Source organism: Grampus griseus, assembly GCF_964374135.1.
Source record: "Grampus griseus genome assembly, chromosome: 6".
NCBI classification, from domain to species: Eukaryota; Metazoa; Chordata; class Mammalia; order Artiodactyla; family Delphinidae; genus Grampus; species Grampus griseus.
In genome coordinates this window covers 54,489,543-54,515,647 of record NC_139000.1, presented here as the reverse complement: position 1 = coordinate 54,515,647, position 26,105 = coordinate 54,489,543, and the positions used below count along the sequence as shown (strand labels likewise).

Here is a 26,105-nt window from a genome sequence, read left to right as displayed (position 1 = left end):
TTGGCCTTAGAAAGGAAAAGAGGCATGATACTATGAACGTAATGGGTATAAATAATAATTTTTAAAAATTGCATCACTGATGTGTAAGCAGGAGAGTCTGGGCTGACTGCACTTGTGGCAAAATTAGTAGAAAGATCAATTTAAAAGTTTTATTAGAGTATCACACACTGATAACATTCTATTATTTGTATTACTAACTTAGGAAGGTGAAATGGAAAATTTTCATCTTAAACATTTAGCTCCCCTCTTTAAGTTGGCAAACACTGACTTTTTCCACTGTATTTCTACATAACTGGACTCTTGCTAGCTCCTGGGTGTGTATGTGTATGTGTGTTGATAGTTAGGCATACTATCACTGATGCTGTTAGCTCAACTTATCTGCATTTTTGAGGTAAAACTCTCTATAGACACTTTACAGCAGTAGGAATCTGATCAAGGTTCTTTGCAAGTTTGTAAATGCTGTCAGATCACTCAGACTGACACAAGTAACAGTTCTCCTGAAGGTTTGCAGTTAGGATGTTCCCTCCAGGGTCTACTGTGTTCCACTGCTATAGCTCTGAGATTGTGAATTATCCTATTTCGTATTCTAGCTTTGTGTGAGCAGATACCCTAGAGTTAACGCTTTTTGTGCCCTTTCTGATGCTGATTCCTCCTCTTGAAATGTTCTCCTTTGTTTATCAATTCTCTACCCACTCTTTGAAGCCCAGCTGAAACAGCCAAGCTACTTACTCCCTGTTCTGTAGTAGGAAATTATTCCTTCGTCCTCTACACTCAGTTGTGCTTGTCTGACATTAATTAGAAGATGCCTTTTACTTTATACCCTTGCAATGGTATTTTTACACACATTCAAAGAGCATGCATGGTTATTTTGTAGGATAGCAATGTTGAAAGGACTTGAGGCTTCTAGACTGGCAAACCTAGATCTGTCTCCTACTCTCCTTAACTGTTTACTGAGTTTCAAGCTTCCTTACTCCTAAATAGGAGACTGCCAGTGGCCATCTCATATGATTGCTTTGATGAGATAATATATGTAAAACACCACCATTTCTTGAGTGTTTGCTATATCCCAGGCCCTGGGCAAATGCTTTATGTAACATCCTCTCATGTACAATGCCTACATGTGTTGATTCCTTTGCCCCCAATCCTGGGACAGAGTAGGTATTCGCTGAATATTTCTCAAATGAATGAGAACTGGACTTGAGCTGGCAGCAGGGCCCTGTCTGCTGAGTCAGCTGCCGTGAGTCAGCCGTGGAGATGCATGCAACTAATGACTCCAGAGAGGAAAGATACAACTGGGTTGCAGTTCCCACCTATCTGGCTGAAAGGCTACCATGGCATTCCTAAGCACAATGGAAAGCTCGTGGAGAAAGGAGAGTGTCATTTCTGAACTGCACTATTTCCTTTTCCACCATCTCATTATTCTCCCCTCCCCAACTCATGCTGACCAGTTCAATCCAGAAGAGGTACAGAGCTCATTCTGAGTCATTCCATGGTTGTATTGAGAACACTGCATTTTAACTATATCCCATGGAATATAAGGACATTGCAGATCTACCTTCCTAGCAAAAAAAAAAAAAAAAAAAGAAAGAAAAAAGTCAACCAAAGCATTGTACCTGTTAAGTGGTAGGTAAATGTCTTAGGAATGTTAGAAGCTTGTGAAAATCCCATCTAAATAAAAAAATGGCATTCCCACCCTTGGGCTCTTATAAGTGAAGAGAATTTTGGAATCCAGGTTGATGACTCATAACTTTCCCAGTGTTTTATTTCCATGAGCCATTGATTAAAGTAGGGTGTAACACTATATATTTCTCTTCCAGCTATTCCCATCAAGTGGGAAGTTTTGGAAGCTTCTGTAAGCCCCTAGGATATAATTTCATGCATCGAAACCATTGTATTTGAAATGATATTTAAGGTACGTTGGAAAGGTTTTTTGCAACCTCCATTGAGGCTTGTCTTGTTCCTGGGGAGCAGTATGTACAACAAAAGAATCTGGATGAAGAGAATTTCCCGTGATGCATTGAAGGGTCAGTGTTCCCATCTTGCTCTGCTCCGGAAGGCTGGAGTTAATGAGGAAGAGTTTTTATGTGAACGTCAGGCCTGTTGCCATAACTAGCCACAGTGGAATAGTCATGGCAACTTCCATCACTTGGTTTCTTTGTTTTTGTGATACTGCTGCATGCTTCATTTTATGAGTATTTTCTTTTCTTGTGTGTGGTTGAACCCCCTTCTATTGCCATCTTGGGCTTTTGGATACTTCTGTTTAAAAAGAGAGGAAGAACAGAGGGAGAAACTGGAAAACTGACAGAATTACATATCTTAAGAACTTATTACTTTATTTCCCTCCCTCCACTTCTGCTGACAGATATTCTGGTGATTAATATTCTGATGAGTTTGTGTCTTTGGGAAAGGAAAAAAATGCCTTCCCTGAAGGGAATCTTGAAAAGCGGATCATAACGAGACAGAGGAAGTATTGTGAAAACTGGACTTTTTTGGTGATGGCATACCTTGGATACAGACCAACTCTAGTAATATTATTTCTGAAGTAAGATAAATGAAAATTGTCAACAATCTTTGGTGAGTCATTTGTGTACTTGAGGGCTTTTATCTTGATCACAGCATCTGCTACCTGAATGGTAATTTATAGTTCAGTGAGAGCCCTGGAATAGAATACAAGGACTGGTGAGAATCTAAGTGTCTTGAGATATCCTCATTCATTTCATTCATGAGGGTGAATAATATTCTCACTGTAGAAAGGTCTAACTGGAGAATACTGTGTGCTTTACTTACATTGACTCCCAAGGTGGAAGTCCACGCATCTGTGGCAGTACATGTAGGGAACCATTAACAGTTGGCTTTCTGGGGACAGCCTCTTGAGGTCTCTGACCAAACCAAGCAGAAGGACTGGGGTCACAGCTTAGGTGGGGTATGAAGTTGAGGATGTTGGATTCTTAAGAATGGTCCACTATATAGGTGCAACATATGCAGGGAATGTGCCTCCATTCCTAGCAGCCCGTGTTTAGAATTTTACATCTTGTAACACTTCCATCACCTTCCTCTCTTTTCTGCTTATTCTTTACTTTAAAAAGTTGCCAAAGGCATCTTCACCTATCCATTTTCCAAGTTATGTGCCTTCAATCCTGTATATTAGAAAGACCCTTTTGCCATTTTCCACTTTTTAATTTTTCTCTCCATTTTACTACTGCGTGTTTTTTTATTTAACTTGTTTATGCTTTGACATTAACTCTTGTCGAAATGCTGACGCTTTTGCATGTTAAAAAAAAAAAAACCCGTTCAATAAATAAGGCCCAAGAAGAAGGTGAAGTGTCTCCCGGCTGTTAGCCGGTTCTGGAGTTCTTTGACTCCCTGGCGCACGGGAAGGACTATGTGCTTGATCGCGTCGAGAGGGAGACACAAGCTCGGCCTTCGAATTGGCCAGCCTGGTGACCAGCGAGCCCGTCCCCCCTTCCCCCTCCCGCGCTCACACTCAGGAAGCAGCTGCCTACAGGCCGGCCCTCGGCGGCCGCACACACATCCACTCTCCTCCCAGGCCGCCTCCCTCCCTCACCCCCTCCCTCCCTCCCTCCCTCCCTCTCTCCCTCCCCTCTTCCCCCTTCCCCTCTCCCTGCAGCCGCGTCCACACTGCGCCGCCAGGGCAGCCCAGAGCGTGGCGCGCACGGGCACTAGCGCTGGGGCCGCCACCACTGCCCCTCCCCGCAGCCCCGTTCGCTGCCCGCAGCCGTCTAGGCTCGCACCAGCGTCCTCCCGACGGAACCCGCCGAAAGCAGTTAGCCAGCATCCCGCGCCGGCCCCCAGACGCACCCCCAGGCCCAGGGCGAGGATGAACAGGACGCGCGAGGCACAAAGTCGAAACTCAACTTTTTAAAGATATTATTTGCTCCGTGTGTGTGTGTGTGTGTGTGTGTGTGTGTGTGTGTGTGTGTGTGTATGTATGCGCGCGGGGAGGGGGCGGCAGAATGAGCTGATGCCGAGGGTACAGCCACCCCACTTCTGCCCCCTCCTCCCCCTGCCGCCGCTGCCCTAGCACACGCGCGCGCACACACGGCACTTGGGCCGGGTTTCCGCGCTCTGTCCCCCTGCTTGGATGGGAGTTTTCATTTCCGAAGGAGGCAGAGCCGGGGGAGCGCGCTGAAGGGCTGGAGCCCCAAGTTTCTCCTCGCCAGCGCTGGCCGCCCGCTGTCACTCGCTCAGGCTGGCCGGGGGAAGGGACCCGCACGCCAGGCTTTGTTGTGGAAATCCCGGTTACCTGGTAAGTGGATGCCATAGGAACTTTGCTCGCAGGCGAGAGACGGGAGAAGCCGGGCGCTTGAGAATGTGGGGGAGTTGCAACGCTCAGAGATACAAACTAGGTATTAGAACTGTTTCCACGCTGAGCGGGTGGCGTTCGCTCAGGTTTAAGAATACGTGCACTCCAACACCCAGATTCTCTAGAAGGTCTGTTTACTGAGATAGATAACAATTCTCAATTAGGAGTCAAGCCGTGTTCTTGTCAGTTGTCTAAAAGCGTCGACTGAAGAAGACGGAGAGGAAATCAACAAGGTTTTAAAGTTTTTCTAATGAGGAAGACTTTTTTTGTTTTTGGCTTTTCTTCTAAACTACAGGGTCCAGAAGGCTACAAAATCAGGGCAGGTTACGGAACGCAAGGGCATGGTTGTGCACGCCACCCATGAGTCCCCACTGAAGGGAAACTTTGGAGAAGTGGGAATTGATGGGTTGACATGAGGTCTCTCTCGCGCTCACGGGGCTTTAGTTGCCTTTGCCAGTTCCACGTGTTTGTGGAGCTCTAACGAAGGCTGTTTTCCATGTTGTGCCTCACCCAAGCCCATGTCCCTCCCCATTGCTCCGGAGGTCCTCCGGTAGGGGGTACATTAACTCCTCGTGGGGACGGGTCCAGCGACTCGCAGCCGCCAGGTCTTGTAACTATAACTATAAACCCACGTCGCAAAATGCACAGATTCAGACGCGCACACTCCCCACTAGGTTTGTCACCTCACATTTACATTTTTATAGGGCCCGACAAAATGTCAGCACTGTTTGGGAAATGTCTCAGTCTCGGGGACTTTGTCCTGCGCACAACTCCAGTCCCTATAAATGACCCTGTGTGTATTTTGAAGTCGCCCGAGGCCGCTTTCTGGAAAGCGTGAGTGAGCAGCCGGCTTTCTCCTAAACACACACCTTGCCCAGAGCGACACTTCCAAGTTACTCACTGGAGCTGACAAGTCACTTCGGTGATGAGGAAGTCACCCAAATGTCTGGAAAACTTGGCCCTGACGGATTTGTCATCCTATGGATGATTCAATTAGGTACCTGTAGGGAGAAACTTTCTGAAAGGTCATTTCTGGCTTCCTGAGTCGCACCCTCGACTTGGGGGTGTCTAAGAGGCAAGAAGTGAAAGAACAAGGATTAGGGCGATAGCTGGGTGGGGGCTTCGGGCCGGCGGGAGCGTGCGCTCCCGGGAGCGGCGAGCAGGCTGCGACTTCCTCGGGATCCGGGATTGGGCCGGGCAGCGCGCTGCTCCCTGCCTCTTGGACTTCCCAGCCGCGGGCCAGCCGCAGCGCTCATTCGGCCCCGACTTACTCAGGACTGGGTTGCACAACAGGAAGCCTGCACGAGTTTGTTTTGTTTTGCTGCGCTCGGTTGCGGACAAGGCCGAGGGTTAGGGGCAGAGGCGGCCAGGGAGTAACGGGGTCGCAGCAGCGCGTCCCCAGCAGGGCTTTGTCGCCTCTGCCTCCCCGGACCCGCCCCTCACTCCTTGCCAGAGAGCCCAGGGGCATGGGCCTCGGATCTCCGGTGGCCAAGATAGGGGGGTCATGAGCAGATAAGTGCTGCCCTTCTCCTGTCCTGCCCCACACGCTTCTCCTTCGCCCGGCGGGTCCCCGGCACCTCTCCCGATCTCTCCAGCCCTCCTCCTGGCTGGAGAGCCCCCCCACCTCGGTATTCCTCACCCCCTTACTAGGCTTTCCCGGACATCAGCTGGGCCCTCATCCCTGCAGCATCTAAACCCAGGGCAGGGGGTGGGGGTGGAGGGTACTTCCGGAAACGCAGGGACTTGATAGCAGGAATTGCGGCCCCTTCTTGGAGAGAAGAGGGCTTTGCACCCTCTCCCCACCTACTTGTAGGACATAGCGTCGCCCCAGAGTTTGGGCCCGGGGCTCTGGAGTTTGAGAAGAGGAATGTTCTGCAGCTCCCCCCAGTGGACCAGTTCCCTTTAGGTTGTGGAAAGAGGGAATCTCAAGTATGATGGGATCTTGGTTATCACCTACAGATGAGGAAACTGAGACCCAGAGAGTTTTAGGAGTTTTGCCCAGGGCCTCAGAGCCAGTTGTCACAGTCGCAGGGCAGACAATCAAGTTTCCCAGTTCCCAGTTCAGAGAGCATTCCTTGGCCTGAAGGTGAACTCAAGACAAATGCAGAGTCTCATTCTGTCCCTTCTGAAAGCTTTGATGAGTCATGATTTCTGCCTTGGGAGTTAGCCAGACGTCTGTTTCCCTCTCTGTAGCATTTCTGACTGGACCTCCCTTTTTACATAAATGGGGAAACTTTTTTTTTTTGTATAAAATTGATTTGTATTGGTTTAAATTTTCCCATTCCTTCTTTTCTCCCTCCTTCAAGTTTGCTTACAGTGAAGTGTGAAACAGCTGCAACCAGCAAAAGTTTGTAGAAAAAGGATCTGCCACAATGACTGTTTGAAGCCACTTAGAGACAGGAGAGTGTGATGTTATTTTTGCAATTGGGAACTGTTGAAGTTTAATGATCGCCTTTGAATGCTTTACAGTTTTCATATGTTTTCACTAGTTGTCTATGCAGCCAGATTAGCCCTAACACTACCTTGGAAAGGAAGAGTGGGGATTTCTTTTCCAGTTACTTTCAAACACCTTTCCTTGTTGGTAGTTGAAGTCCTTTCCTTTGTTACCCAGAGGACTCAGTAATCCTGCAGTGTGAATAGTTAAATCTAATTGCTGCTGTAACTCCATCTCTCCTTGGTTCACATTAGGCCAGTTTGAGAGAGCATCTTTTCTCTGGTTCCCGATAACATACAAGTTCCTTAATAGTAAAGAGTCTGTCAGAAATTGAATACTTGGGGGGTCGGTTGGTTTGCTTGGGAGGAACTGATCATGTACCAGCCCTACCTTCATTTATATGGCAGAAAGTGGTCTTTCCATCATTTCAGAAGAGAGCTCAGTGTTCTTAGTCTTTTTTCTCTGAGTGTTCTTTCCTGCTAGTAAATTAATTTGAGGACATTCTTTCCGGTGTTGTCTCTCTCATATTGTAGTTATTGATCTCTGGAGTTGTAATGTTAATTTGTAGTTCTTCCAGAGTATAGAAGGAGTACTTCTTGAAGGAGATAATTCAGGAAATGGCATCCTGTGCACATTCTCTTCCTTGGAGAAGTCATTTTCTGTGTAATTATTTTCTGTAGAGGATATTATAAGGAAGATTGAAATACAAGACTTAACATTTAACTTTTCTTAAAGTTTGGTTGGCTCATAGACTCAATCAGGACTGAAAATAAATTTAAAACATAAATAAACGGCACATAGGAAATCTGTGCAATATAACCATGCTGCCTTACTCTTTCCAGGAGGATAAAACTTACAATAAAGTCTTTGAAATGACATTAACATGTAGTTTGATTAAAAGATGCTCAAATTCCAAGTTTTCCTAGTTTTCCACTTACTTGAGGCAGAGTTGACACAAAGTCCAAAATTTTTATTGAGATAAAATATTTTTATTGAGATAAAATAAAATATTGATAAAGTACATACATCTTAAGCTTGATGAATTTTCACAAACTGAACACAACTGAATAACTAGCATCTGGATTAAGAAATGGAACATTACCAACACTCCAGAAACATCACTCTTACTCTCTTCTCATCACTGTCTTCCCCCAGCCCTTCCAGTCACTGTGTTCTCCTCAAGAGTAATGACTGCCTTAACTTCTACGAGATGTAATAATGTTGCCCGTCTTTTTAATACCTTATGTAAATGGGATAATTCAATATGCACCCTTGGGTCTGGCTTCTTTTGCTGATATAACAACCTTTTAGTAGGTCAAATAATTTGGACTCCCCTTTAAAGTTTAGGGGAACATTTTGGCTTGCAGAAATTGGTTGGTCAGGTGTTACTTAATATGACAGAATTAAGGAAAAACGCTGACAGAAGCAGAAGCCCTATTCTCCATCCTAATGACTGTCTGATTAGGGAGACTGAACATGAGTGAAGCCAGCTTAGGGTGAGCAAGGAGAATGCTGAGGAGCAGCTACCACCGTGACAGCCCAGAATGCATTCGGCAGTCTCTCTGTCAGGGATAGCACACCCCCCCCCCACTCCCCCAACATGCAAAGAAGCGCCTGGGTGAAAGTACTGAAATGACTGTATTTGTTTTGTGACTTTTAGTTAGGATTTCTCATTGTTCACGAGTATGCCAAGGTAAAGACAAGAATAATATGCCGGCTCAGAAGAGTGAGATGGAGTTTTTATGCTGCTTTGTTCTAATAAAGAAAGGAATAGACTGGGAGGAATAGACCAGGAAGCACACAACTGTAATTAAACTGGTTCAACAAGGCACAGAGCGTAAGGTTCATGATTTTATGGTCACACCTTACTTAGACTATATTTATTCAGGCAATAAATGATAAATATAGGATATTAATGTATAAATATATAATTATATATTTCATTTATACTATGCTTTTCAGTATAAATAAGCAGTACAGTGTGATAACTATAAATATAATAAATATATGTGCATAAATGTATATGAAAAGTCAATATGTGTGACACAGGTAGTGTGAAAAATATAAATATAAAGGTATAATATAAAATAATCTGTGTACCTATAAGGGCTGGGGAGAGTTCAGAGGTAATTTAGACACAGTCCTAAAACTTAATGAAATTAGAATTTAGACAGGAAGATGAAACATAGGCAAATAACTATAAGGCAATGCAGAAAGTTATGAATGTTAAAGGAGGTGTACATAGAGTGAAATAGTCAACATTTATTGGATCCTTCTATGTACCAGACAGTGTGCTAAACAAGTAACGTGCATTATCTCATTTAATATTCTGTAATGCTGTGAACTAGGTACAACAGTGTAATTCTCACCATTTTACAGATCAGAGACAGAGGGATTAAGAGAGGATCAGAGAAGGCCTAAGGTGGGGTGGGCCTGGAGGTTGAATAGAATCTGGATTTGGGGAAACAGAGGGCAAAAGAAGGGAGGAGGGGAAACACCACTCAGGTGGACTCAAAGGCAGTATGTAGGATGAACAGAAACAAGGATCTAATCATTTTCTACTGTGGGAACAAAATCAGGGGATTTATTTGTAAAACTGGAATCATGAAGGCTCTAAGTAGTTGAAAGCAGACTTGAAGTAAAGAAAGCTGGTGGGGGCCATTCTTGTCTGACATGATCTCTTCAGGCCAAGAATGGGAACAACTACACATTCCTTCAGGTGCAGCAAGCCTTGCTGAACTGCAGATGGGCAGATAGGATTATAGTGCAAGATCAGACCCCATCCCAGGCTCCTTGATAAAAAGGTCAGGCTTTCTCATTGTCAGTTATTTCAGAAGTTCTGAGCCAGATCTATGAAGTTTCATTTCTAGGCCTGCTGAATACTGTACACACAAAAGTAACCAGATGCCAGGCCTATATATGAATTCTTGTTATTCCTGTGTGTGAAGAAATGGATTAATGTTTTCTCAACCTTTGCAGCATGACCAATAGATTCCACTTCTGTCTGTAACTTGACTGAGTCATTCATGTAGGGTTTTTTTTTTTTTTTTTAAATAAATATGTTGTCATGTTGGTTAAGGGCCTAGTCATTGTTGTGGACATTCATACTTCTGCAGTGATGTCAGTGAACATAATTTAACTTGTATAAAACTTCTGTCTACCAACAGCTAAAAATAGTTGCATTGGTTACTTTTAAGGAATAACTAACTACACTGAAGGAAAGAAATCACTCAGTTACACAAGTGATAGGGATAATTTAATATATTTGAATATTTGGTTTAATGAGTGCTAAATTCAATTTATTTCTAGAATCTTCCATAGGTAGATGTTTATTATCCTTTTGAACATATAGTGAGTTTTAGCTTTGCAAATAGCTATTCATATGGGCTGAGTAGTTATTTATACATACTAGGTGACAAAGAATGCACTTTCATTTGCCGTATTTTACAACCTGTGTATCTCCTTGTGTGAGGATGGATTTTTTTTTTTTAAAGAAAAATCTCCAGCCAGTTACTTTTCTTTTATATTTCTGAAGAAGGCTTTGTGTCTCAAACCATGGCCATGTGGTGTTTGTTCACTCTTTGCAATTCAGGTAATTAATTCAGTGGTGACATCACTGGGAATGTGTTCGTTTTTCCATTTCAAATTCCTCTTCATAGGATCTGATGGTTAACTCGTATTAAGAACAGATTTCAAAAAAAAGTCAGTTCTCAAAGGCAGTTATGTGTTAATTTATACTTTCCCTCTTTATCACTGTAAAAGTGAAGTTTTATTCCAGGGAAGGTCATGTACCCTTTAGAACAAGGAAGATATAAAATTGTCAGTCATTTTGATCCTGATTCTGGTAGTCAGTTGGTTAATTGATATTTGTAGAGCACAGTTGATCAGTTGATGCTAAATAAAAGATAAAGTGAAAGATAACAGTGGTAGGAGTGTAGCTTTGTGTGATTTAAGCCTTATTTTTCATAAAGCTAAAAATGTCAAACATTTAGATCTTTTCTTTATTACGGCTATATTATGGTATTTGTTTTACTTTGGTTGTTTAATTCTGTCTATGTCTACAGATATTCCTGTTAAGTACCTGGGCAGGCAGATAGTCCAAATGCTTCCATAACAGTAGCTTTTATGCTTTTTTGTCTGCAACCCACCAGAAAATATATTTTTCATCTTACCCAGAATACACTATATGCATATAGATATGCAGACATATACACCCACAAATCATTAAAAGGAAACAATTCTTAACCATTAATATATTTGATGCACATTGATAGCTTCTGTTTTATTCTAGTTGGTTCTATTTCATTAAAAAAATGTTTTGCCATTGAATAATTGATTTCAGGGCTCACCAATGGATTGCCGTCAATTTGAAAAACAGTGCTTTAGAAACATTACTTTGTTAAACATAGATCTAGGAACTTATGGCCCATATTCACCTTGGGCCAATGCATGGGCCAAGGCATGGTTACCTTTCTGAACTTACCTATGTTTGTCTCAAAAATCTTTTTGGTTTCAAGTTCGTTCTCATTGTGTGTGATTTCTTGCAGCTGACTAAGGGAATCCCTAACTATCCCCCTCTCTGTTGCCGTTTTTTGGTAGGGCCATATTTTTCTAGAACTTTCTGTACTCATTGATGAGTTCATGACTGAGGCAAAGTTGATGAAACACTTGTAGGTAATTGCTACTAAAAATAGTGGCATTTAGTAAGTTAGGGGGATATGAGAGTTGCATAGATGCATTGAAGTGTGGAAAGTAGATTCTAAGAGAGGTTATTGAACTTCTAATAATGCCCTCCAGCAGTATTTTCTTGAAGGTTCTATATTTCTTCCAGATATCCATAATCACTAGCATCGTGTGGAATGTTCTCAATGCTGCTTCTGATTTTTAAGTTAGGATTAACTAACTACAGAATAAATTCCTGCATTAGATTTGGTCATTTTTTAGCACTGCCTTCCCCTCCCCTTCCTTCTCTCTCCTTCTTTCTGTCCCTCTTCTCCCTTTCCCTTTCCTTCCTTTCCTCAGTGTCCTGTCCATAATGACTACCCACATTTTTAGTATCGTAGCCACTAAATTTGATTAAAAAGGCACTGCCAGATATTTTACTCTATAAATTTAGGGAAGATTATTTTTATTTTTAAGAAAATTTTATATAAAAAGTTAAAATGTGTATATCTCTAATTCGATAGCAAAGAGTTGTAATCACAGATTAAAACAGAGTCAGGAATTCTATTAGATGGGATCCATAAGTTCATTATATAATCTTTTCTGAGTGGTCTTTGGTAGAATGGTCTTGAATTTCTGAAGGGAACACTGATTTGTCTTCATACTTTTAAGTAAAGTATGGTATAACTCAAAGCTAAACTTCTTTGATTTCATTTTATTGGTGATTATATTGCTTGAGTAATAGCTATAAACATCTTAGTATTCAAAATAAATATGTTAATATTCTCGAATTACATATATTAGACCTTGGGAGTGCCCAAGTGACTATACGGTCTATATGTACTAGTTACAAGGTGTAACCTCCCCAAGTTTCCACTCCACATCCCAAATATGGAATTATTCCATCCCTGTTTCTGTGTGACCTCTGTTGTAAAGTCTGTGAGAGTGTCAGTCTCACTGTATAAAGTTATGAAAACACGGAAATGATCAACTAAACTTTGTTGCTGGTTACTTAATATACTTTCAGTTTAGAGAAATGATATTGTATGCATCCAGTGCATTTCCTCTATAGTATCCTCCAGCTTCGCAGGCACATGTTTGCACTTTCCTCTTGTTAAAATTGCAGACAAGAATAATTTTGATTTATTGGTGACATCTAATATAGCTGTGTTTATATTGTTGCCAATAAAATGACTTACACGATTGGTGTTTGTTTATACAATCTTTTCTGAGGAGTCAGTCACCTGTGTTAAGACAAGGTACATTCTGCTTATTAAAATGAACTCCTAGGGTCTAAGAACATTCAGCTCTATCTGTCCTTGATTGAATTGCAAAACGTGCTTCACACTGCAGCAGTGCACGAGAATACCTTATATTATCTATCAATAGGCTTTTCATTTCTATATTCTTCTGGCTACAAAGCTGTAACTAGAGAAACCCATGGGAATAGCAGGGGCCTATTAGCGATCAAGGCAGTGATGTTGAAAAGGCAATGTTAATGAAATTATACAATCATTAACCGGAAGCGGGAAAAATAAAAAGAATCAATAAAAACTCTATTTTAGATGGTTTAGACGTATATATAAGAAGCCAGCCCAGGAGCAGTTTGTTTGCTGACAGGCATTTTGTGTCTCATTATCAGATTTTCTATGCAGGGTAAGAAATGCTTGTGGCATAAGGAATGGAAAATGTAACAAAGGCTAAATGTAGCCTAAGGAAATGAAATGATGTATGAAAATTAATAATTAACTGGCTCATCAGATGAATTATGACTCTAGATGAGTCTGTTAATAATATTAACTAAGAAAGGGCTTTTGGCTGTAAATAGACATTATAGAACTCGTGTTTTTGGAATTTTCTTGAAGGGATGAGTTAACATTGTTCTGTGTAATCTTTTAATCCACACGGCACAGTGCCTTGAGCTTTGGGTAGAAGGTAGAGTCATGATCTTGTATTTTGATTAAAGTCATAGCTTTTCCAGAAATCTAATGAAATTATCATTAAGTGATTTTGTGCCTTGGTTTTCTTAGGAGTTAAGTAACTTCCTCTCTGACTTGACTTACAGGAATGTGTTTTAAGAGTTTTCAAGTGGCCGAAAGGAAAGATTTATTAACTTATGTTGACTCATATAGCAGGATGAATGAACATTTTCATTATTAGAACCAAAGGAGTATTAAAAATCTAAATGTATTAATATGTCAGATCCAAAGTACCCTAAATTTATACTTCCGGGGGTTCCATGCTTTTCCTTTTTCTTCTTTTTTTCTGTTGATGCTTAGGTTTAGAGTAGTTGGATGGAGGACAGAGGAGAAAGTAATGGTGGAGAACTTGATTAAGTTTTTAAATAGAAAGATGCTCTTCCAGTGGAATCCTACCAGTCAGGTTTTGATAGTGATTAGTTGTGATTTTACTTTCTGGCAAAGTGTAGGAAAATTTAACCCAATGTTCATTTTTCAAGGTGGGTGTTGTCTTTCAGCACATCTCTGATGTGATGGAGACAGTAGAGATTACTGTTATTTTTGCTTTCATATCCACCCAATCCCTTTGATTTAAGTGCCATAGGTATAAAAATCTACATATTTATCCTTCATCGCAGTTAATGAGTATTTTCCATAATCTTCCTTTTCTTAATTATCTGGAAGAACAAAATTTCAAGTGATTATCACCAAATTCTTCATTTTGTGGATGAAAAACTGTCCAGAGATGTTGTAAATGATTTGCCACAATTAGAACAATTAGAATTAGAACACAATTAGTTAGGTGTCCTAACTTCTAGTTGAGTACTCTATTCACTCTGACTCAGTGAGGATGGGTCTTTCTTAAAAGTTAGCTGTTTATTCCTTTTTTGTTACCAAGTGGGCTTAGAATTATGATCATATGACCTGGCCAAAAAGCACGTAAAATATTATATAATATGAATAAGCAAATTGATTTTTAAATTCTGGTGTCTAATGCTTAAAAAATTTGTTGGTGTAATTAATGTGAAAACTGGATTATTTGGCATATTTTCTCATACAGTTTATTTTATTTTTGTCTTGAGGCTGGTTTTTCTCAGCTCACACACCATTGACCTATTGGTTTTTCTTTATGGTATTAATCACTTTACTTTCTGGCTATTGCTTTTTTAGTAATAAAATTTAAGTACATTTTTGTTGTTGTTTTTACTTTCACCCTAAAGCTATTTAAAACAGGAGTGTGATTTATAAAAAATAAAAATAAAATAAATATCCGGGCAGGTATGAGTTCTGATAATTAAATTCTCAGTTCTTTAATTATTTTTCCTTCTTACAAACTCACCTTCTTAATGATCTAACCAAATGCTGAGTACTTACTTATATGTTTTTTTTTTTTTTTTTCTGCGGTATGCGGGCCTCTCACTGTTGTGGCCTGTCCCGTTGCAGAGCACAGGCTCCGGACGTGCAGGCTCAGCGGCCATGGCTCACAGGCCCAGCCGCTCTGCGGCATGTGGGATCTTCCCGGACCGGGGCATGAACCCGTGTCCTCTGCATCGGCAGGCAGACTCTCAACCACTGCGCCACCAGGGAAACCCTTACTTATATGTTTTTACCCAGATTTTTTATGAGAATTCCTGCTTATATATGATCTTGATGCCAAAATCGACTCCCTTATTTTTAAAAAACCTGGAAATGGGCATAGTCTGCAAATCTGCAGAAACTTGTCACTTGGCCCATGGTCTTAGTGACTCATATTTCCAGTCATGTTGGATAATTCCTCATTTTCAACGAATTGCCAATACAACATATTTATTTTGCCTTTTTTTTTTTTTTTTTTTTTTTTGGTTGGTACTGAATAAGTGCTTTCTTTTGCAGGGTTCAAAGTGCCTCAGAAAACACTGTTTTATCAATGAATGGAGAATAGTTGGCCAATATCATCTGGCAAAGCACAGAGACATTAAATGACTCTTGCCCACAATCAACCAGTGAATCAACAGACAGCTGGTAGTATACTTGAGTTCTTCTAAATGGATGCAGCAGAAAAGGCATTGGAATTTTTCCATAATTAAAAAAAAAACCTTACAACCAGTCTGGTACCAGGGTTCATTTCTTATTGTTCCATAAACAAACTTAAATGATGCAGTTTTGGATAATCTTCATTAGATTTATTTGTCCCTTCTTGGCAACTGTAGTGGAGGGAAGGACAGGAGTGAGACCTAGGATTTTTTCCGAGGAGGCATGTCAGTATTAAATGTGACAGACTGATAGAATTCTTAATAAAATGGAGACTTGATAAAGGTGAAGAAAACATTCCAGTTTTATATTGTTGGTAATTTTGGAAGTTCCTCAACATATGGGCATACACACTCAGCTTTGCAGAAGGCACAGTGAGTGCTTGGCTTGAAAATTAAATACTACAGGTTTCCCCTGCTATCTGAAAGTAGAGTGTTCCTATGAAATCTTTCATCAGCTGAAATGGCATAAAACGAAGAAGCAATTACCTTAGGACACATGTTGCTAAGGGATGCACAAAATAAAATGAGATAAAGCACAGATGTTCACAGACACAGTTCAATGCTCTGGAGGCTTGAAGTTGAGATGCTGAGCGTAGTTCCCAGCGAAGGAGCACTCTCACTGCTTGGGGTGAGTACTGCCTCTATAATGGCCCCCTGCAGAACAAATGCTAAAGCTGTTTTTGCTTTTCACCTTTTTTCATAAAAGTGAAAATCCTCCTCAAATTTCTTTTGGTTAGAGGTACTTAGGTAAGTTTTGTAAAAGCAAAGTGGCGTAAGGTGAAATTTTGAAAAGCAAGGGATACCTGTATTTTTGATTTTCTAAAACAGTAAAAAAAAATTCTTCACAAAAGGTTTGCTGTTCTTGATATCTTGTACTTGATGATTTATGGAACATTCATTTGGGAGTTGAGTTGGAAATATTCGTCTAAGACATTGAGTGGATCATAGAGAAAAAATGGGAATCATCCAGTTGAGGATATCTGGCCATTACTACTTTGCACTCAGTCTGTATTTCTTGTGTTTGTTCAGCTTTGGCTTCTTTCCATGACTATCATGTCTGTATAAAAGAATACAGATTGTGACTATGTCGGTCATTTATTTGGAGTAGTGGCACTTAGTCATGTTATTACACACATTTTGGGGAACTGTGGATCAAGGGAGGAAAAGGCCTTTCCTAATGATTTATAACCAGGAAGTACTGACATTATTATATATGGATGGATGATGATGTCCTGTGGCCACGTCACTACTTTTGGTTCTCCCTCTGCCACTTGAGGAAGGGAGTGGTAAGATGGCAGATGGAAGCTTCATGGAACTACTGTCAGTTTACTGTGTGTGGTGCATGATGAACATACTCACCTTTAGAAGGGTTGTTTTGTCCTTATGCTTTCCATAAAGCATTTCACACAGCCTTTTCCTTTTCTAGGATCTTACTGGAAGATGAGAGTATTGTGATGTTGATTCTATTTCCTTCCCCATAACTCAGGATCAGTATAGAACCAAGACTCTAACGCTGCTGTGAATATTTGGATATATGGATATATGAAGCCTTTGTGAGATTCCCATGCCTATTTTTTTATCCTTTGTAAATCTAGGGACTGTGAAAAAGATTGCTCATAGAGTAAAAATCTGAGATGGTTTAATGTCCTCATAATCTCTTTTAGAGGTTATATCGGCTTTTTAAAAATTTTTCTTGATTTAGTTTTGGCTGCACTGGGTCTTTGTTGCTGTGCAGCTTTCTCTAGTTGCGGTGAGCGGGGGCTACTCTTCGTTGCGGTGTGCGGGCCTCTCATGGCGGTGGCTTCTTCTCTTGTGAAGCACGGGCTCTAGACGTGCGGACTCTAGAGCACAGGCTCAGTAGTTGTGGCGCACAGGCTTAGTTGCTCTGCGGCATGTGGGATCTTCCCGGACCAGGACTCAAACCCATGTCCCCTGCATTGGCAGGCAGATTCTTAACCACTGCGCCACCAGGGAAGCCCTGTATTGGCTTTTTGTTTGTTTACTGGAATCTTTGAAGCACTAGTCTCACAGCTCATGAAGGTGATGCTTTTGGGTTTCCCAGGATGCACTGTAGCAAATGTGAGCTAGTACCGACAAATCCACTACGGAGCAAAATAAGTTTCGTTTTGCAAGCTGGCACCAGTAGATTGGTTATAGTTGCCAAGAGCACTGTATTGAGAAGGGTTCATTGGCAAAAAAAACAGTGCAGTGATCCATAATCCATGTCTACAACGAGTGCAGGAGGGGAGAGTGCCTGACAATGAACCATGTATTAGATAACCCTGTTCTACATAAAAGACCGTTTTGCTGAGAGTGCTTCTTTTCTTCCTGATATGAATGCTACACAGGTTGAAAACTCGTTGTAATTTATTTTCGTTTTTACTTTTAAAAATGCCTGCATTTATTTTTTTAAACAGGCTAATAAACCACACCATGGATAACTTATTGGACTTTGCCTGAAAGGAATCATTAGTGTCATTGGATATTTGACCAACCTGGCTACAGGTTTTGTCAGAATGAATGGAAGGTCATGCAGCATGAATCTCCACCGGACATCAGGAACCCCACAGGGGCCCGGGATGGTCAGTGGCCAACATATTCCTCCCATTCGAGCCCACTCGGGGACTCCTGGCCCCTCATCCTGTGGCAGCACACCAAGCCCTGCCATTGGAAGCCTTGCTAACAGCCTCCATCTCAAGATGCCCTCAGGAGGAGGGATGGCTCCTCAGAGCAACATGAATGAGAGCCCCATCCATCTGCCTGCCTTGAGCCCCAGGAGACAAGTGCTCACCAGTGGGAAGCCACGTTTCCAGGTCACGCAGACTGGAGGCATGTCAGGGCCACACACTTTAAAGCCAAAGCAACAGGAGTTTGGAAGCCCCTTTCCTCCAAAATCTGGGAAAGGTAGGATTGTCTTTTTGAGATCTTTTAAAAGTGGACACTATTTTTTTTCTCCTCCTTGTCTCTTCTCTGCCAGCAAATCCAATGGAAAAATACATGATTCAGTGTCAGGGTCAAAGTTGTTAGTCTCATAATGATATGTAGCTTTCTAGGAAAGGATGTGGACGTGTACACGTGTACATACGTGTGAGGGTGAGGGCACCACAGTGGTAAATGTGTCATCTCATGGGACTGTGAAATAGAGTGGAAGATGAGATAGAAAGATTGGAAACAGGGAGGTAGGGTGGGTGGTGGCAGAGGAAGGGCAAGAGCAAGTTTAGTATGATCCTGCCCTCTGGATACACAGAGCTCTGCCTTGGCTTACCAGGGGCTGGATTCTGCAGGCCATGGAGGAGATGGGTGGCTGGAACTGTCATTATGTTAGTTGGATGCTAGAAGAAAGATGGTGTTTGGAAGGAAAAGGATTAAAAAGGGAGAAATTTTAACAGCCAATAAAATGAGGAACTAGTACATAAAATGATAAAAAATTATTCTAAGAGCAAAGCCTATAATTTTTAAAAATTTTATTTATTCATTTTTGGCTGCATTGGGTCTTTGTTGCTGTGCACAGGCTTTCTCTAGTTGCGTTGAGTGGGGGTGCTACTCTTTTTTTTTTTTTTTTTTTTTTGCGCGTTACGCGGGCCTCTCACTGTCGTGGCCTCTCCCGTTGCGGAGCACAGGCTCTGGACGCGCAGGCTCAGCGGCCATGGCCCACGGGCCCAGCCACTCCACGGCATGTGGGATCTTCCCGGACTGGGGCACGAACCCACGTCCCCTGCATCAGCAGGCGGACTCTCAACCACTGCGCCACCAGGGAAGCCCGGGGGGTGCTACTCTTCGTTGTGGTGTGCATGCTTCTCCTTGTGGTGGCTTCTCTTGTTGCAGAGCACGGGCTCTAGGCATGCGGGCCTCAGTAATTGTGGCTCGCGGGCTGTAGAGCGCAGGCTCAGTAGTGGTGGCGCACGGGCTTAGTTGCTCTGTGGCATATGGGATCTTCCTGGACCAGGGACCGAACCCGTGTCCCCTGCATCGGCAGGCAGATTCTTAACCACTGCGCCACCAGGGAAGTCCCTAAACCTATAATTTTTATAATACAGCTAGTGACAAGAGAGTAGGCAGCTAGAAGAGTATAATGAAAAGATGTATTTTTGTGCTTGTTGAGAACTAGAAAAAACTTGTTAATTTGAAATGCAGAGAGAATGCTTTTAATTAAGCAGTGTTTGAATTACCATACATTTTAAATTAAGAATAATTTTTGGAGAATAACAAATTATGTGAGTGACATGCTCTCTCTAGAAACTGTTGTTGACTTAATGAGGTTATATTGCTAATGATATGTGTATTGGGGCTAGAAAAAGAAGGAGTATGTATCCCATGTAAAATATAGCTCTGTTATGTAAAATAGCATGATTATATATTCCTTTAGGTATTTTTAGCATTTAGTTTTAAATGTTTATACTAAGTGTTTATACCACCAAATAAAATTACTAGCAGCCTTGTGAGTAGCCATTCACCCAGTTAACTCATAACTTATCCAATTATGATGAATAATGATTTATATCAGGCAAGTAACCCAAAAGTTTTTTGTTTTAGTGTCTGTGTATTTCTGTATATGGAGAAGTTGGTATAAATGGGTAGCTTAAAAAAAAAAAAAAGTAAACATGTGTAACTTTTTCTTTTCTTTTTTTACTTACTTTGGTGTAGGCTTGGTTTTGAGGTGTTTTATTTCTCAGAGCTACTGATATTTAGTGTAAGTGTAGGAAAAATTTTCCCTGGGGACTGCATCTGAAATAGCTCCGTCATTGTCAGGTTGCTATGTTCATGACGTGGCGAGCTAAGGTTCTTAATGTCAAGTTCATGTGTTTGTATTTTCAGGGACTGAGGCCCAGTAAAATCTTTCAGCTCATGCTTGACTAGTGAACTGTAGCTTGCTTTTATATATACTTGTGTTTGAAATCCTGACTGGCAATAATAATGGTGATAATATTAATAACTTGCAGTTATTATATCATAACTTAGCATGTGTCAGGCACCATGTTAAGTGCTTTCCAGTACATAGTTATTCCTCACGACAGCCCTGAGTTGTATGCTATTGTTGATTAACTGATAAGGGAACTAAGGTCTAGAAAGAATAAGTAACATAAGCCCTGCCAGGCAATAAGGAGTTTGGGAATATTACTTTAATAGTGATTAGAAGTGGTTATAATTATAATCGTAGTTTATAAAAAATGCTTCAGGTACTTAAGGAATAACGAACTATCAGGGTTAATACATCTTGGAACTCATGTGAAAATTAGAACTGCTTCCTGATTCTCTTCTTTTCTGTTTTCTGGCTCCTTGCTCAGCTTAAAAGTTTGCAGTGCCTGTTCTGGATCTGCATGATTGGGGCATGCATGGGCATGGGTAAGGGGTTGAGGACAACTGTATTATTATTCCCCCTTGCCTTGCAGCTTGGATACCACTAGTGGTCTGGATGGTGCCAGGAGTGGCTGAATGTGTCCCTTTCACATCTTGGATAACAATTCCTAAACTAAGCCAGTAACTGTTTGAGAATGGTGATCTGGGACTGTTTGAGCTTCATCCAATCATTTGCTCTACAAATAATTATTGAGCATATGTTATGGGTGAGCCACTGTTTTGGGGATATAATAACCAATAAAACATAGTCCTGGCCCTCAAGGAGTTGAGAACTCAGAAAAAATAAATGGGCAGTTAGAATAAAGCATAGTTAAGGCTTTGGTAGAGATACACTCAGGGTGATATGGCAACATTGGGAGGGGTTCCCAGCCGGTGCTTGAAAAGTGGATCTGGGAGGAGAGTAGGGTATCTAGGCAGGCACCTGAAGAATGAGGAGCTAGCCTTACAATCATGGAAGAGTATGTCCTCTGTGTGTGTGTGAAGGGGCAGGGGCTGTCTGGAACTTACTCTGGGTAGGGAGAAAAGCACGCTCAAAACCTGGAGGGGAGAGATCATGGTGCATTTTCATGGACTTCTATCTGGTTTCACATTGAGGGGAGGTGTGGAGACTTTGGTAAGAGATGAGGCTGGAAAAGAATAAGCAGTAGCCAGATGAAGGGTCATGAGTGCCATACCAAGGAGTTTGGATCCATCTTGAGGACACTAACAAGCGGTGGAAGGATTTTAACCTTGGGAATGATGTGGATCCAAATAATCGTATGTGAATATCTTATTCTGTAACAGCCTTTCATAGCATTTTTAATTAATTATTTATTTTTTTGCGGTACTCGGGCCTCTACCGTTGCTGAGCACAGGCTCCGGACGCGCAGGCTCAGCGGCCATGGCTCACGGGCCTAGGCGCTCCGTGGCATGTGGGATCTTCCTGGACCGGGGCACGAACCCGTGTCCCCTGCATCAGCAGGCGGACTCTCAACCGCTACGCCACCAGGGAAGCCCTCATAGCATTTATTGATGATCCTTGTATGAATCAGTTATGCTGCTGATTGCATAATAGTTATTTTCTGATTTTATCATTCCTTCTAGGTTTATTATCTGGTATTCTTCTAGAAGGGAGAGCTTCTTTCCCTTCTCTTTTAGAGTCATTGCAGATTCATGTATTCTTTTAAAAAATTCACTGTGCTATAATTCACTACCATCATTGTTTTTTCTGATGCTCAAACTGTCCCAGATTTGGCCAATGGGAGCCCCTTCAAGTCAGTTCTTATGTCCTTTTGACATGTTCCCATTAAGTACTTCCTTGGTTTGAGACAAAGCAAGATGTTCTAGGCTCATTTGTACTTCCCTGCCCCAGACCTGGAATCAGCTATTTTTCCAAAAAGTTCAGGTTCCTTTTAGTGGGAATTGTTATTTGGGAAACTGGATGAAAGGGTGTTCTTATTGGCTCTGGGGTGTCATTGCTTCTAGGTCCTTTCTGTGGACAGAGTGAGGAGATACACCAGACCAAGATAATGAGTTCCAGTTAAAATACATCACAGAGTTCTTCCTCATACTTCCTCATTGTGAATTTGTCAGTGAGAGCCCTGGCTCTCAGGAACATGAGTGTATTTGTTTATTTGCTTTGTACTACAACAGAGAAAAAAGTTACTTGTAGCTTTATATTTCTAAGATATAGAAATTCGTTTTAAAAATGATTGCTTACCACATGTCAATTTTTAATGTGCTGAGATAAGAATTTTCATATTTATCTTTGCTGGTGAGTGACTGAGTTTGGAGGACTTTCTGCAGTTGGCAACTTTCTGGCCCTCCTAGAATTGGTGAGTACAGAATCTAAGTTAAATTGTACCACTAATGGCATTTCTCCCTACTTCCTGCTCAACAGTTACAGACTGTAATTAGACTGGGAGAAATGCATTTTTCAAAGCATCTGGGAAATCAGTTTTATGATCCTCACTATAAGCACGTTTGACATAGCTATTTAAATATTTAAGACAATTCCACATTCGCAGTACCCCTAGAACTATATAATTGGGAAGATTTTCATTGTAAAGGTTTTGTATTTTTCTTCAGGGCCTATGACATTTCTTGTTGGGCTCTGCTGTCCTTGGAGACAAAGGGAGTTAGTTATTCATTAGTGCTTGTGGGTTATTCATTATTGTTGGTCAGAAAAAGCAGAATAATATCAACCAAGGACACTAAACTAATTGCGATTTAAAAACTCTTTTGTGTCACTTAAGACTGGTGTCTCTTATAAAGACCTGGTCTAAGAAAATGTGTCGTGTGAGCCTGGGAGGTCTAAAAACTAGTGTACTTTAAATAATACATCAAGTTTTATTTTTATTCTTTACTGTTTGTGGTTTACTAATTTAATTGTTTATAACCTGGGGCTTAGGTTAGAGCTTGATTCGTTAGTGGGTCAACTAGCTTCATAGTTTTCCCCCACTGCTACATCAGAAAATTTTAAAATACTGCCACTGATTTAAAAAGTTACTTTCCTATATCATTCCTTTACTTATGTTGATCTCTGGTAAAACAACAGACAATAAAAAAAAATCTGCTAACACCAGTGAGTGAACCATGTTGAGTGTAGTCATGTTAGAAGTGGGGCAAGAATAGCAATTGGGGAATCCCACATTTTTGAAGAGATACAGTTGATATATTAGCTTAAGAAAGTTGGGGCAAAATATGTGGTTACTTTTCCCCCCCCTACTTCTGCTTTTTAATCATTTATATTTCCTTGCACTTCCAGTGTGGCTTCCTGCAGAATTAGAGCAAATAAAGTTAATATTCCATAAAAGGTTCCAAAAATAACCAAACCAGTGAGATACTAAAGGCTTTATTCCAGTTGAGGTAGCCAGAGTTTTCATTTCATCTTGCCGAACAAGACAGGTGAAACACAATGTTCACTATTGTTTACTCTTTGGTCTGCACAGGGTTCACTTTGTGAGATTTATTGATGCTGAGTATAAGTCATATTGGTGATGGATTTCCAAGCATTACTGAATGGCAGGCAGTTATGAAAGTGGTTTGTCAGTCTCATAACATTCCACCTTTAAAAGAATATATTCTGTTAACACCCCTACCTTCTATACACACCTCAAATGCTATGGGGCATGACCTTGAAATGTTACATCTGTTAGTAACCTATAGCATTTTCTAAGGCTGTTAAACAGCAACAACTTTGGATTTGTAAAGTACTTTGTAGTTCATAACCTTTCATAGTGACTGTTTCATATGATTTTATCAAAGGCATAATCCCATGAGCTAAGGCAAGTGTAATTGGCCCCATTTTAGGGATGAAGAGACTGAGGCTCAGTTTTCTAGAGATCTCATTTTTCATGTGCTGCATGGGTTGCCACTGAATAAGACTCCATAATCTGAGAGTTCCTGCTACAGGAATTCAGAGAAATCTTGCCCCCTCTCTTCAGTAGAGTCTAAGGTTGCTCCCATTCCTGAAAAAGTATATCTTTAAAAACTCAGAACTGTTCAGCCATCATTTCTATCCATGAGCTGAGGATATGGGCCCTTGCTCCTGTTTTAGAAAATTGTACTTGACACTTTTCAACAATAGGTCCTTCTGAGCAGGGAGGGCATTGTCTACCTGAGCAGGAATCAGGAAGCCTTTGTGTGATGGCCACCTGAGTGACATCGGTATATGTACAAGCATAAAGTTTTTAAACTCAGGCCGGAGGATATCATAAATATATGAATAGATTTGCTACTTCTGACACATCAGATTTTAAGGATACAATGGATGGTGACACATATTTAATACCTATTTTCATGGCTGCATTATTTGAATAATGAAAGAAATAGAAGGTGTGTAATTGGCTCTGACATAATAAACTGGTTAAAAAATGAGACTTGTGGTGTAGAATCTTGATACTCAAGGATAGTCTGAGGCCAACAGTGTTAGCATCCTCTGGGAGCTGGTTAGAAATGCACAGTCCCAGGGCCACCCCAGATTTGCTGAGTCAGATCTTGCATTTTAAAAGATCCCAGGTGATTCTTGTGCTCAGGACTGGCTTAAGGGTGACTGCACAGTGCCCTGTCTCAGAAGGGGTGCCCTGTACTTGGGGTATAATGCTCTGGGGTCACTGACTTGACATTATTACTAATTTTATCTCTGAAATTGTGTTTTGTAAGTGAAGTCTGGTGGGACACTGGAGCTTGCGGGGTGAGGGGGGCTTCGAGTCTTAGTTCATACGTAGTTCCACATCTGGCCAGGATGGCCACTGGCTCCCTCGCCCCACCCAGTGTCCACTACTGCCTTCTGCCCTCAGCAGGGACCTGAGCATTGGTGTGGGGAAGTCAGGGTCAGATGTGTGTGCCCCACATGCCCAATCATGGGTGAAGATCTGGGCACCTTTGAAGGCCTGCATTCACTCTGTGAGTATCCCTGTTTGGAAGTAGCCCAGTGTTAAATAGCAAATAAAAAAATACCACGGCAAGTCAAGAGATGGGAGAAGAAAGGAAAATGCTATTTTCCTCCTTTTTGAACAAGGGATCCAGCATTTTCATTTTGGTCTCTGTAAATTATGCTGCTGACCTTGCAAGTGCACACTGAAATTTGAGAAGCATTAGTATAAGAGAAAGAGCATGGACACTAGAGTCAGAAGACCCACATCTGGTTCACACTTTGCTGGTATGTGACATTGGGCAAGCCACTTGATCTTCCTGACTCAGTTTTCTCATCTGTAAAATGGGAGTGATGTCTTGTGCTCCTTTCCCAATGGGCAGGGTCTAGGTAAAGGGCAGACCTGGCGACATGTCTTTGGTAGGAGTGTGTCCAGAACACCTTTCATCTTTGGCTTCGGTTTCATGAGGCTGGTAAACAAACCTGGACATCATGGCCTGAGGGTGGGATGGAGTTGGAGGGCAGGGTTCAGAATGGGAGAAGAAGGTCAAAAACGTGGGTTTCAAATTCTTGGGAGTGGATGGAAAGCAAGAGTCAAGGAACTGAGGAAGACAGGGACTGGGGATTGTGGGTAGGGAGAAGTGAGCATCAGAGAGCTTGTGAGCTGCACTCAGGTTTCCCAAGTGGTTACCCACTTGTGTGGAAATCTCAGGCACGCATGAAATTGTGGAACAGAAAATGCGTTTGCTCTTGAGAGTTAAATTTGATGATACATGTGAGAATGCGTTTTACACTGTAAACTGCCGGACGCATGTAAAGTGTTGTTCTTCCTAATTACAGGGGCAGTATGGCTCTCCATAATCCACAGCACCTGCTGCTGAATGGAATGGCCTCATCTCAATACCCTGTTCATTCATGGATTTGTCCTTTGAAGTAAAGGCCAGCTTAGTCATAACTCCCAAGTCTGGGCAGTTTGAAAAGCTACTTGTTGTGTGGATGTAGA

General features: G+C 41.5%; 1 protein-coding gene across 7 annotated transcripts in view; it reads left to right on the top strand.

Annotated features, from left to right (window-relative positions):
* Positions 1–3,701: 3,701 nt before the first annotated feature.
* GLIS3 (GLIS family zinc finger 3) overlaps positions 3,702–26,105 on the top strand; it is a 513,435-nt gene continuing 491,031 nt past the window's right edge. For 3 of the 7 annotated variants that reach the window (XR_014296909.1, XR_014296910.1, XM_082657132.1), the window contains exons 1-2: positions 3,702–4,267; positions 17,808–18,294. Coding sequence is in view for 1 of the 7 variants with exons in the window: in XM_082657132.1 (XP_082513258.1) it covers positions 17,907–18,294 (388 nt within the window). In the remaining 6 variants the exon portion in view is untranslated. Of the gene's footprint in view, positions 4,268–17,807; positions 18,295–26,105 lie in introns of those variants that run through there. The other 4 variants (XM_082657135.1, XM_082657133.1, XM_082657136.1 and 1 more) reach the window with 3 other exon arrangements.